This window comes from Trachemys scripta, chromosome 4 (genome assembly GCF_013100865.1).
Source record: "Trachemys scripta elegans isolate TJP31775 chromosome 4, CAS_Tse_1.0, whole genome shotgun sequence".
Taxonomy (NCBI): domain Eukaryota; kingdom Metazoa; phylum Chordata; order Testudines; family Emydidae; genus Trachemys; species Trachemys scripta.
Genome location: NC_048301.1, coordinates 129,586,908 through 129,600,089, shown reverse-complemented (window position 1 = coordinate 129,600,089; position 13,182 = coordinate 129,586,908). Strand labels below are relative to the sequence as shown.

Here is a 13,182-nt window from a genome sequence, read left to right as displayed (position 1 = left end):
TGTTGTGGAAAGGCATGAGCAATCACGGGGCAGCCTTAACTCTGTGTCAATGACATTTTTTGCCATTTAATAATTATAAAGATGCATTGATTTCCATCTCACCAGAACATATCTCTCCTTGGAAAGTGGTGCACCGGGACAGGCTGAGTGTGACAACCTTTTCTTGAATACTTCTCATAGAAGGGGTAAGCTCTTGGCAGCATTAGAAATCAAGCTTGCCCCCTCTGCCTTAAAGAACATGTCCTTAGAGAGGCAATAGTGATGTGTGAACTGAGTCCTAATTTCAGCCATCGCTGCTTAAGCCATTCAATCAGCAGCACAGTTGCAGAGTCACCCGAGCGTTAATACTGCAGCATGCCCAGTGATGACAGCCTCCTAAAGAAAGCAAATGGACATTTATTACATATGATCCACTTCTGAAGAAAAGCTGTGCATGTCACACTACGTGCCTCCTAAAATGAGAGCTGGGCAGGAAGTGGTTTTCCTATCCTGTGAGATTTTTTGAGAGTTTCAAAAATCTCCCATTCCCACAAGGACAGAAAGTCAAATTTCATGAACAGAAAACCACCACCACCACCACCCGCTGCCAAAAAAACCCCTTCAGTTTGGGTTGATCAAAACATTTTATTTTGATATTGCCCTTTTTAAAAAAATATTTAAATGAAACTAATATTTCAAATGAAAAGTTATTTTGAACCAAAAATTACATCATTTTATTCCAAAAATGTTAAAATGGGACAATTCTCCCCCCACACCCGCAATTGTTTTTTCTACAGGAACAATTTGTCAAAATTGATGCATTCCCGCGGGAAGTTTCGGTTTGATGAATCAACATTTTCTGATGAAAAAAGTTTCAGTGAAAAATTCCCAACCTAACACATTGCTATGAGAGTGATGGGCTAAAACTTTCTGCTGCTCTGCTTAAAATAATATGTGTTCCCCGGGGACCAGGAGAGATGGAACATAATGACTCAGTAGAGGTTCTTCAATATCATCATGGCCCTGCTGAAATCAGTGAGAAAACTTTCATAGATTTCTATAGGATTTGGATCAGGCTTTACGTGCCCAAAGCAAATTTTCTAGCTAAAAAAAAGAGCCCTCTACGAAGCTAGAAACCAGGCTGGACAAAGCTCTGATGAAAATATCACACAGAACCATCAGGCATGGGCTGAGGGAAGACATTACAGTGAAGATGGGCTAATTGTCCAATTGGTCTAAGTTCTGTGAAGTGACATTGGGCGATCTCACTGAAGGAAGCTAAAGTCTGTCTTCTCCCCGCTTAGTATGTCTATACAGAGTTGCTGAGCCCCAAAATTTTCATACCTTAAAATTAGCCTCCCAAGTAGCCTGATTTTTCTCAGGGTTGGAGCACTCTCAAAAGTCAGTGAGAGCTGCAGGCGCTCAATATCTTGGAAAATGGGGCCACTTTTCCTTTAGAACCTCCTTCTAGGCACGCAGGCTTGTACGTTGTAGCCAAAGTGCTTAGACGGTTCCATGGCCAATGACTCTCCTGCAGGGCTGACTCATCTCCCCATGAAACTCCATGGGGGAGATTGTCAAAGGCACCAATGGTCATAAGGCCCCTAACTCACCTTGACTTTCAATGAAAGCTAGGATCCAGATCCTCCAAGATATTCAGGTGCTTAGCTCCTATTGAAATCAATGGGAGTTAGGCACTTAAGCCCAGATCTTCAAAGGTATTTAGGTGCTGTGCCTTTGAATATCTTCTCCTAATGCCCCTCCCTCCGCAGGAAATCCCAATTCTCCATCAAGGTTGTAAAGCAATAAAACCTCTTACCTCTCTGACACCACTCCATTTGACAAACCAGCAGCAGTGTTTCTGACCAAACGCCCGGTCCTTTTGAACTGTTGTGCCATCCAGCACATCTCGTCCAACAAGGCCCAGAGCTGTTCTATCCTTTAAAAGCAAAGACATGGACTGCGGTCACTGTGCTGTGAATGCAGAGCCAGGCCTCTGGAGGAGATTGGGGACATGAAGAAAATGACTGACAGTTCCCATGAGCCATTCCGGTGGGTTATCCAAATTGAAATAGTTCAGGTTTTATCCAAAATATTTTAGTTTTCCAGTGTTTTGCTTTTGGATGAAAAAATCAAACTTTTCTTCAGCAAGCAGACACTTTTCATTTCATTGAAAACCCAGTTTTCCATTAAAGAACAGCTTCAACAGAAAATTTTTGACCAGCCCTAAGAATGAGGAATAGAAGCCTAAGTCTCCCAACTCCCACTCCCTTGCAGTAGGCCACACAGTCTCACCAAAGAATCACGGCTGAAAAGCCACCAGAAACTCGCATTCAACACAAACTCATAAGAACGGCCATACTGGGTCAGACCAAAGGTCCATCCAGCCCAAAATCCTGTCCTCTGACAGTGGCCAATGCCAGGTGCCCCAGAGGGAATGAACAGAACAGGCAATCAAGTGATCCATCCCCTGTCGCCCATTCCCAGCTTCTGGCAAACAGAGGCTAGGGACACCATCCCTGCCCATCCTGGCTAATAGCCATTGATGGACCTGTCCTCCATGAACTTATCTAGTTCTTTTTTTTACCCTGTTATAGTCTTGGCCTTCACAACATCCTCTGGCAAAGAATTCCACAGACTGATTGACTGCGTTGTGTGAAGAAATACTTCCTTCTGTTTGTTTTAAACCTGCTGCCTATTAATTTCATTTGGTGACCCCTAGTTCTTGTGTTATAAGAAGGCATAAATAACACTTCCTTATTTACTTTCTCCACCCCAGTGATGATTTTATAGACCTCTATCATATCTCCCCTTAGTTTTCTCTTTTCCAAGCTGAAAAGTCTCAGTCTTATTAACCTCTCCTTATATGGAAGCCGTTCCACATCCCTAATCATTTTTGTTGCCCTTTTCTGAACTTTTTCCAATTCCAATATATCTTTTTTGAGATGGGGTGACCACATCTGCATGCAATATTCAAGATGTGGGTGTACCATGGATTTCTATAGAGGCACTATGATATTTTCTGTCGTCTTATCTATCCCTTTCTTAATGATTCCCAACATTCTGTTCGCTTTTTTGACTGCCGCTGCACATTGAGCAGATGTTTTCAGAGAACTATCAACAATGACTCCAAGATTTCTTTCTTCAGTGGTAACAGCTAATTTAGACCCCATCATTTGACTCACCTCTTACTAAGAGAAAACATCATCTTTGTAGGAAGCTTATATGACATAAGACACTGTGATATTATCTCAGCCACCGAGTCCAGCAATCCAGATGCCTTCTGCCTCTCCTGGGCAGCTGGAGTAACAGCCAAATGCCAATAACAGATAAACAAACACAAGGCTTTAAAAAATTACTCATAATTTATGGAGCAAATTCAACTAAAGGAAACCCCAAAATGAATAGTTTCCTGAAAATTGTGCTGAGTCTAAACACCCTGGCCTACCCTCCAAGAGAGAATTTCCTTTAAAAGGCTGAACTGTCAAAGGGAAGTAAGGAAATTAGGCACCCGAATCCCATTGGAATCCAATGGGAGTTGGACACAAACAATTTGTCCCCTGTGTAAAGCCCACCTTCACCCCAGTTTTGGTTATAGCTCTATCCCAGTGATGGTCTTTGACCCCTCTGTTGCGCATACCAATAGATATTAGTGTTATACTTGTCACTTACCTGCACTATGGGCATTGACTGGGTCTTTAGTTCCCTCGGAACTTCAGAGAAATGGAAACGAGGTTGGAATGCACCAAAAATGTGTCAGGAATTTTCAATCTGTGGCTGCTACTTTATACACACTTTCCATTTATATGTATACACACGCATTCACACACACACAATTTACTATAGTTCACCATCGAGCAGCAATCAATGTAGCAACCCTAACGTTTACCATACTCACTCTCCCAACATGCATTTACCCCAACTGCAACACACATCCCAGACACAGGGGGCTGGATCAGCTGTGCCTCTGGAATGGGGACCATGACAACAAAATGAGTGTCATCACCGTAGCATCACCCTCCCCCATTTCTCCTGACCCCACCGAGCACCACCACTGGATAACCACAGTAGGTAGGTTGAGTGGGGTGGAGCCACAGGTCAGCTGTTCTCAGCGGGATCGTCCTTTGTTGTCCCCTGGAATATCTGTGCACACATCCATGCTTCGATGAGAGATTGGCTTGAGTAGATGTGACACAGACACTCCTTGGCAAAGGCTCCTCCCCCTGTTCTTTGCACACAACTCTCATGTCACGCCTGACAAACTTATTACACCAAACACGTCTTGCAGGATATTTATCCATAAAGCGTAACATGAAGGTATCTACAGAAAGCTCATCAAGACTCATGATCAGTGTGAGATGTATGTACGGAAGATATTTAAAGGATAATGTATTTATATTGAAAGTCTGCTTTATGGACTTGGAGGGAAAGTTAGTCACCAGGGGATAATGTGTCTTGGTGATGGCCCATTTAGCCAGGAGAGAATTGTCACCCCACCCTGCTTAGCCAGTGATGCAATGCAATGCAAGACTTCAATGGAAAACAATCAAAGACAATTCCAAACAATTGAAACCACTGGAAGATACAAAAATAACATTACAAAAAGACACAGATTGACCCTGTCTATGAACAGAAACAAAAGACTGTTCCAATCTAACAGAGGGTAGGCAAAGGCACTCTGTATTCATTCACTGAGGAAACATCTTAAGGAGCAAGGGGAGACTTTCATGAACGTTTGGATCCTGGTTCTTGTGAAACCAGCCAGTTCTGCAACAGACTAATCTTTGAGGAGAAATCTTACTTTCTGAGATAGGAGAGGGAACTATTGATAAGTGTAGACCCAGGTTTGCGTTTTATGATTTTGCTTTGTATTGTAACCATTTGTTTCCAGCATTTTCTCTCGTTTCTAGTACCCTTTCTTAACCAAACCTACTTTTATTTTGTTACATGAGCTCACAAATGCTGTGTGTTATACAGGAAGGGTGGTTTAAGGTGAAATGGGACACGGTGCACCTCTGGAGGCAAAGGATCTGGGATTTCTGTGAGCATCTAGCGTCAGGGGCTGGACATCACGGGGGAACAAGTCAAAGGGTCTCAGGGACTGGGGTGCACCTATTGTTCACCTACAAGGTGAAGTTCGGGCTGGCGTAGCCCGAGGCTGAAAGGCTGATGGTGGTAGGTAACTGACACCCACCCACCACAAGGAAGACCCCTTCTCCGTGGAGACAGAGGGTAGCAAGGTCACTGTCTATCTGAGGTGCCCCAAGAACTGTCCCGGTAAGTAAGTGCTTCGGGATTTGGCTTAGTAACGATATTTATTAGGCATCTGTCCATCGAAAGAAGGGCTTCGCTGCTTTATTTCAAGCACAGCGAAGCAGATATAAAAGACATAGTAAAGCCATAAAAATCCCACTTGACTGCCGGGCTCAAAGGCCTTCACCTCGCTGAATGAGGCCTGGAATCTCTTCCCATCCCTCCCAATGGGAGGCTCCCATACAATACAAAACAAAACCTGGTAGGCCACATCCCTTCTCTTCCCGCAGATCCCAGGGGAACCATTACTCAGCTAGTGTAAAACTAACAGGAGGAAAGAAATCAGATTCCTCTACCTTTGTGCTGGCACGGGGGCAGCTGCGGCTGTATTTTCTGGTCTGTTCCATTGAGTGTCCCGCTCACCGCAGCAGCCTGCTTCGGGGGCAGGTCCCTGGGAGCTGGCCCGTTGGATTCCAGCCCTCCTGTGTCTGGGTTCTGGCATGAGGACTCCTCATTAGCTCGAGACAAGTCATTTTTACTGAGCAAACTGGCAAACCGGAAGGTCACCGTGTTGGCGGGATAATTTATACCAAAGGCATCTATGAGACATGACAACAAAGGGTAAAACTGTTCATAAATAGTCAGGTAAAACTAAGTGATGTTTGATTGCAGGGGATTATGTGGAAGATCCTGGTGAGACTTCATGAGACTGGAAACATTTGGACACCTAATTCCCATCGACTTTCATGGCTTGTTGACTTTCACTAGAAGCCTGCCGTGCCTTTATTAACTTCCCCCTCATAGCCTAAATGCACCTGGCCAGCAGGTTTGTCTGAGCTTCTGACTCACATCTCCTGGGGCTTTAGCAAAACCAAGGTTAGTATTGATTCTTATTTCATGAGGCAGTGAGTTCCACAGGCTCCTGTGGAAGTTCTATTGCCTGTGGATACAAGCCTCCCTTTGTTGCTGGACAGTTCCCCCTGTTCTAGAGGAACATAGCTGTCATGGAAGGCCATGGTCAAAGAGAGTACAACAGAGAGGTCTCCAGCCATATCAAATTGACCTTGTAGGTCTTATAGGGTTTGGGGTATGGAGCATTTGGATATTCTCTTTTTCTATCTGTGTACAGTCCCTAAGGCAACTGTAACTTCTGGTTCTTGTTTTGAAGTTTTCAATTAATAAACATGAACAGAGAGAGATGGTTCCAATAGCCTAGTGAGAAGCAAGTCATTTAGATACATCGTTTCTGTATTGCTCAGTAGTGGAGGTGCAGGGGATTTAAAACCATGTGTTTTATCATTCCTCCTGCATATCAATCATAAAATCATAGACTATCAGGGTTGGAAGGGACCTCAGGAGGTCATCTAGTCCAACCCCCTGCTCAAAGCAGGATCAATCCCCAACTAAATCATCCCAGCCAGGGCTTTGTCAACCCTGACCTTAAAAACCTCTAAGGAAGGATATTCCACCACCTCCCTAGGTAACCCATTCCAGTGCTTCACCACCCTCCTAGTGAAAAAGTTTTTCCTAATATCCAACCTAAACCTCACCCACTGCAACTTGAGACCATTATTCCTTGTTCTGTCATCAGTACCACTGAGAACAGTCTAGATCAGGCCTGCACAACATGCAGCCAGGGGGCCGCATGCGGCCTGCATGGGTTCACGGTGCGGCCCGCAGGGGGTGAGTAGGTGGGCTCACTGTGCGGCCCACGGGGGGTGAGTAGGCAAGCAGTAGGTGAGGGAGGGGGGCTGAGGAGGAGAATAGGCAGGCAGTGGCAGGGGGTGAGTAGGCGAGCTGGAGGGGTGGGGGGCTGAGGAGGCGAGCGGGCGAGCAGTGGCAGGGGGGCAGGTGAGCCGGCGGTGGGGGCTGAGGAGGCGAGCAGGTGGGCAGTGGTGGGGGGTGAATAGGCGAGCGGACGGGCAGTGGCGGGGGGTGAGTAGGCGAGCCGGGGGGTAGGGGGGCTGAGGAGTCGGGCAGTGGCGGGGAGGCAGGTGAGTCGTCACCGGGGGGGGTCTGAGTAGGTGAGCCGGGGCGGTGAGGGGCTGAGGAGGTGAGTGGGTGGGCAGTGGCCGGGGGGTGAGAAGGCGAGCCGGGGAAGGGGAGCTAAGGAGGCGAGCGGCAAGTCGGTGGCTGACCAGTTCTACTGATCAGGTCTTGCTCCCATCCCCTCTCCAAGGGTTGCAGCTGTCTGGAGGTGCCTGCCTTTCACACCTTCCTCATTCACACCTCATTCATTCAACAGGGCAATTGATTACAAAGTGGGGGGAAGATCTTATTCTACTTCTAGCAAAAAGACATTTTTCTTTTACCTTAATTATACTACCTTAGGGGCCAGCTATAACATATTACCAAGGTTCAATACTGCTGTTTCAGCAGGGCAGTGTTGGGGAAGGAGGGCTTTTTTCCACAGGGCGGGCGGCGCTGGGGGAGGTGTTGTGTTTCGGGGGGGCTGGGTGGTGCTTGGGGGGTGGTTTCGGCGGGGTCGGGGGGTTTCAGCCCTCAGCTGTTTTCTTTGGAGTAATATGGCCCTCGCCGCTTTACAAGTTGTGCAGGCCTGGTCTAGATCCATCCTCTTTGGAACCCCCTTTCAGGTAGATGAAAGCAGCTATCAAATCCCCCTTCATTCTCTGTATGGCATGCAATGCCATACAGAGAATGCCTCCTGTCTGTTTACAGGCTCGGGGTAACACTTACTGTTCCTGTGTAAGAAAAGGACAGCATCCTGATACCCTCGAGAAAAAAACTCATTCAGGACCTGTGGAGGAAAGCACCCGGAATCAGAAAGAATTCCAGCTGCGGGAAGTGTTCTTCGAGGGGCAGAAGCCATGTCTTCTCTAATGCTGTTTGATATACCATGTGGAGAATTAACATCTGGGACTTGATCCTCAGCTGGTCTCAGTGCTTAAAGGGTCTCTGGTCAAAAGGGGCCATAGACCTGGCCAATAATACTTCTGCAACTCAAGCTGGTCACTGAGGGTTGCATGACCTGGAGGAAAAGCCCCTCTGATTGCTTGCCCTGCCCACTTCCCCACCTCCTGGGCTAGAGCAGCCAACCAGACTGTAATTTCTGGTTCTTGTCCTGCTGCAGGAAACAGGCAGAGCTATCCCCCAACTTCCCCAATGCCCTTTGCACTGGATGGGAAGAGGGAGCAGAAAAAATCCACCAGCTCAGGGCAGCTACACTCTCCCTTCTCCTCCAGTGAGCAACAGGTGCAGCACCTTTGCTCCTCCCCACTTCCCCCCATGCGACAGCACCTGGCCTGGGAAAGCAGGGGGCACCGGGGGGAGGGGAGGGAAAGACCCCCTGGGACCACCCCCAGCCTCAGCCTAGAAGGAAGGTGGAGGGGACCCTGGTGCAGGTCTGGGAAGGGGGAGGTCAAGTACCCCAGGGGCGGCAGGAGGGCAAATGGATGTGAGGGCAGAATTGATGGGGAGCAAGAGAACAGGCAGCTGTGATGTTGCCAAGAATTATGCCAGCCTACCTCAGCTGAAGATCGGGCCCATGGCATCCGGAACTGGAGGTGCACATTAATCCCAGGACTGCGTGGCACAATCCTGGTTGGGTGGCACAGCAACAGATGTGTGCTGGGCCAGAGCTGCAGCTGGTGTAACCTGGCATTGACTTCAGTGGGGCTAGGCTGATTACGTTAGCTGAGGTTCTAGCCCCTCGTCTGCAGCGTAGGGATGTAGGGGGTCACCAGACTGGAGCAGACCCAAGATCTATCCCGTCCAGTATCCATCTCTGACGGGCCAGTCCCAGATGCTTCAGAGGAAGGTGTAAGAACCCCACAATAGCAGATGTGGGATAATCTTCCACCACCACCACCCACCTTTGAAGGTTTCAACCTAATCCCTAATAGAGATCGATATAAGCCCTGAAGCATGGGATGGTGGGTCCCAAGCTCACTGGCTCTGATAGAAGTAGTGCCAGTGGGTAGGGGTACCAGCTCAAAGGCTATCTCATCTGGGACAGCTACCTAAAAAGGGACAATCCTGGGAAAACCTAGAGAGGTGGGAACCCTACTTGAGGGTAAGACGATTGAGAAGCACTGGGGTACATTGGTAGGGACCACTTACCAGGTAGCTAGGTGGAAAGAGAGCATAGCTAATCCTGCACAGGTTTTCCACTGAGATCTGAATGCTGCTGTTAAAGATCTGAAAAGAGTAGAAGATAGCCGGGCAGTCCCGGGGACAGATGTCCAGCTCGCCCGTGAATGGGGACACCGTGATCACGGCCTCCAGGTCAGAACATGGTTGCAGGTTAGTGAAACCTCCGTCGACGTAGCGCTGAGGTAGAGGGTGGAAAACACAGAGGAGTTTGTTTGGAGAAGTTAAAAATAGGCAGCAGTGTCACAGCAATCAGGACAGGTGATCGTGTGAACAATGCAGGCCTTGTTCATTACATGTGGGTGTTTGAATAGGGTACCTGCAACCTCAGTTGGGATATGCAAATTAGTAGCATGTATAATAATCCCTACCTCTTATCTAGTGCTTTTCATCAGTAGATCTCAAAGTGCTTTATAAAGGAGATCAGCATCATCACCCCCATTTTATAGCTGGGGAAACTGAGGCAGGGAGAGGTGATGTGACTTGCCCGAGGTCACCCAGCAGGCCAGTGCCAGGAATAGAACCCAGGTTTCCTGAATCCCAGGCCACTGATCTCTGATCCCAAAGGACAAAAGATCAGCTTGTGGCTAAGGCACAGGAACGGGAGTCAGGAAACGTGGAATGTATTCTTGCCTCTGCCACAGATTTCCTGTGTGAACTTGGACAAGTCACTTATCCCTTCAGTACCACAGTGGGGGGGACAATGAAATCTGCCTACCACCCAAGGGGTATTGTGAGACTGAATGCATTACTTGCTTGTAAAGGAGCTTTGTAATCCTTGTAGGGGAAGTGCTAGCAAAGTGCAACGCACGTCTATTTTTAAAATGTTCTGTGAATCCTTAAGGCACTGGGGTGCCTTCAGGGCTGGCCACTTTGCTGCACTGTTTGCTTTGCTATGTTACATGGATAATTGTAGGGTGCACTGTGCCAATGAGGGAGGAAAGGTCTGTAATGGAGTCTGGATTCCTGGGAGGTAGGGTGACAAGATGTCCCGATTTTATAGGGTTTTGGGATTTTGGGGTCTTTTTCTTATATAGTCTCCTATTACCCCCCACCCCCTGTCCCGATTTTTCACATTTGCTGTCTGGTCAACCAACTGGGAGGAGCTAGCCCCACCATACTCCTACCCCTATTTGGAACTTTGCCTATTCCCACAACCTGTCTTGCTTCTGCATGCCTCCTCCCACTGCCAGGTTCTCCCCACATAGCTAGGGGCCAAGAGCAGCTTGGGAGAGAGACTTATTGGCTGGAGTCCAGGGCCTGCCTGCATGGGAGGTGTAGCCAGTGGGACATGAGAATGGATGGGAAAGTTAAACCAAACCCCACCCCTGTTAAAAAACACAGGTTACTATAGAGCAGCCATTATGGTAGCGAGTGGCCTGTTGCAATGAACATGATGACACAATCCGCGGTGATTATTAAAGGCTTGTTGTCAAGATTATATAAAGGCAACAGGGCGGCTCATGAAGGCTTTAGCCCGCGTGGGAGGGAGTATCCCAGCTACTCCACTGGAATATCCAGCTACTCATGAGCCTGTTTGTCAAGCTTGTAAATACTAGACTCATGGCAGCGCACTATGAGATCTCTGAATTTAAAGAGCTACTTAAAGGCAACATCCTGTGTCTTGTGCTTTTTTGTAGCGGAACTCCTGCTGGCTTTGGCAATTTCTGTATGGAACAATCACTTCCAACCCCCTAGGGAACACTTTCCGGACTACACTGAGCTGAATTCAACCGTGGGTTACATTTGGGCTTTTATTCTCTCCGTGCGGGATTCAAGAGACCCTGACATTTACAGCTGAAATCGAAACGGTGCGAAGCCACAGGGATTGAAACAGAGCAAACTAAAAGTCATTGAAACAGGAATAATCCAAGTGAACCCCCAGCAGCAAGATTCCCGGAGCTATAGATCACATCACACCCACCGCAGGGAATTCATGGATGAAATTCAGTGACTTGGATTATGCTGGAGGTCTGACTTGATGGCCCATTGCAGCCTTTAGATCTATGGAATGGATAGACCCTTAGCTAGTGTAAACTGACAGAAGTCTGTGGAGCAACTCCTGTTTACGCCAGCTGAGGATTTGGCCTTATGTCTGAGAGCAGAGTCTGGCAATAGATTGGTGAGGACAGAAATCGTATCCCCTGGAATATTTGCTAGAGAGCACTTACCACACCTCGGAAGGAGGGAGGGATGAAACCGCAATAGATAGGAACAAAGCAGCTGCAGATCAGTGCCTGTGAGGAGAAGAGACGCACAGAAGGGTCACAGAAAAGCGTACTTCACCCCCAAACTTCCCCAAGTTGAGAGGCGATTGGATTTATCGCCCAGAGATTCGGGCTTCTTTGCGGAGATACAGTGGGACTGAGGTACTGTGATCTGGATCCAAACTAGAGCCGGTCAAAACTTGGAATTTTCATTCTGGGAGAAATTCTGACATGTCAAACATTTTCTTTCACCCCAACACAAAAAGCCAACATTCCAAATTTCCCACGAAACCAAATTTCCAAAGCTTTCGTTTCAGAAATATCAAAACGACCCTATTGAAACAAATTGTCCCAGGGAGTTCAAAGTGCTTCATTTCAATACTGAACTATCATAGAACCAGGGTGGAAATGATAATGTCTAAAGGAAGCACTTCAGCCGTATCAAAATGAAACATTTTGATAATTTTGCATTGCAAATTGTGCTAAATCCGTCCGTTCCCACGAAACATTTCAATGTGGCCAAATCTGCAACAGAAAAATGTTCATCAGACAATTTTGAACAGCTCTAATCCAGACTTTTAAATGTGGGGTGGATCTTAGGGCCTAGTCGGTGATGCATCAATCTGTATTTAAATCAGGACAGGCATTGATAAGAACAGCATTAAATCCAACCTATTGGGGATGAGCGGGGGAATGGGACTAGCATATAGGCTGCCTTCTGTCCCCTTGTTGGAATACAGCAGCACAGGTGGCCTGCTGGATTCTCCAAGCCCAAAGCCAAAAAGACTGATTGGGGGAGAAGGGCCAGCTGGAGCTGAGGCTGGCTGAGGGCCTGCAGCTGCCCTGAATGAGAGCCCAGCTCCAGGGGAGCAGCTGGGGGAAACTACTGCCTTGAGGAGGGCTGGAGTAGCTGTCTGGGAGGCAACCCAGCTCCAAGGGAAGGGGCTGAGGATTTATGTCCTAAGGAGAGACGGGGCAACTGCACAGAGCACAACCCAGCAGCCAGAAAGATTTGCAGAAGCTCCTCAGAAGCTGGATGGGAAGAAGCCCCCCAAGATGACCAAACCACGGAGCAGGAGCAATGGCATCTTCACTCTAGCAAGGGGTGCGGGGAGAAGGTAGAAGCAGCCCAGGAAGGTGGCAAGGGATTGGAAGGAGCGGTCCTGACCTGCCTTACATAGGGTCCCTGGGCTGGGAGAGGGCAGGCGGGGGCTCCCCTGCCTCTTCCCCAACTGAGGAGATGGTATGAGCCTCAGGACTGAGAGAGGCAGCCTGGCAGTTGTGGAAGGGGAATGAGGCCTCGACATAAAGGCCCCTAGATGTGGGGACTTGGCTTGTTTAGACTGAATGGGGGACAAGGTTTGGAAAGTGCCGTGGCTGGGAGGCAGAGGTCGCAGCCTTCGATAAGGTTAGAAAGCTCCACAATAAGGGGCGCTAGGAACACTTAGCATGAGGGAAGAACAGGAGTACTTGTGGCACCTTAGAGACTAACAAATTTATTAGAGCATAAGCTTTCGTGGACTACAGCCCACTTCTTCGGATGCAACCGAAGAAGTGGGCTGTAGTCCACGAAAGCTTATGCTCTAATAAATTTGTTAGTCTCTAAGGTGCCACAAGTACTCCTGTTCTTCTT

The 13,182-nt window shown here is 47.9% G+C and overlaps 1 protein-coding gene across 1 annotated transcript in view; it reads right to left on the bottom strand.

The window, feature by feature from the left end:
* Positions 1-69: 69 nt before the first annotated feature.
* The window catches only part of LOC117876814 (patatin-like phospholipase domain-containing protein 1), a 20,670-nt gene continuing 7,557 nt past the window's right edge, over positions 70-13,182 (bottom strand). Inside the window, exons 3-9 of the mRNA XM_034769241.1 lie at positions 11,514-11,579; positions 9,313-9,522; positions 7,930-7,990; positions 5,589-5,831; positions 3,165-3,279; positions 1,799-1,918; positions 70-375 (exon numbers count right to left, since the gene is read on the bottom strand). Of these exons, the coding sequence (XP_034625132.1) occupies positions 342-375; positions 1,799-1,918; positions 3,165-3,279; positions 5,589-5,831; positions 7,930-7,990; positions 9,313-9,522; positions 11,514-11,579 (849 nt within the window). The 3' untranslated portion in view covers positions 70-341. The remainder of the gene's footprint in view (positions 376-1,798; positions 1,919-3,164; positions 3,280-5,588; positions 5,832-7,929; positions 7,991-9,312; positions 9,523-11,513; positions 11,580-13,182) is intronic.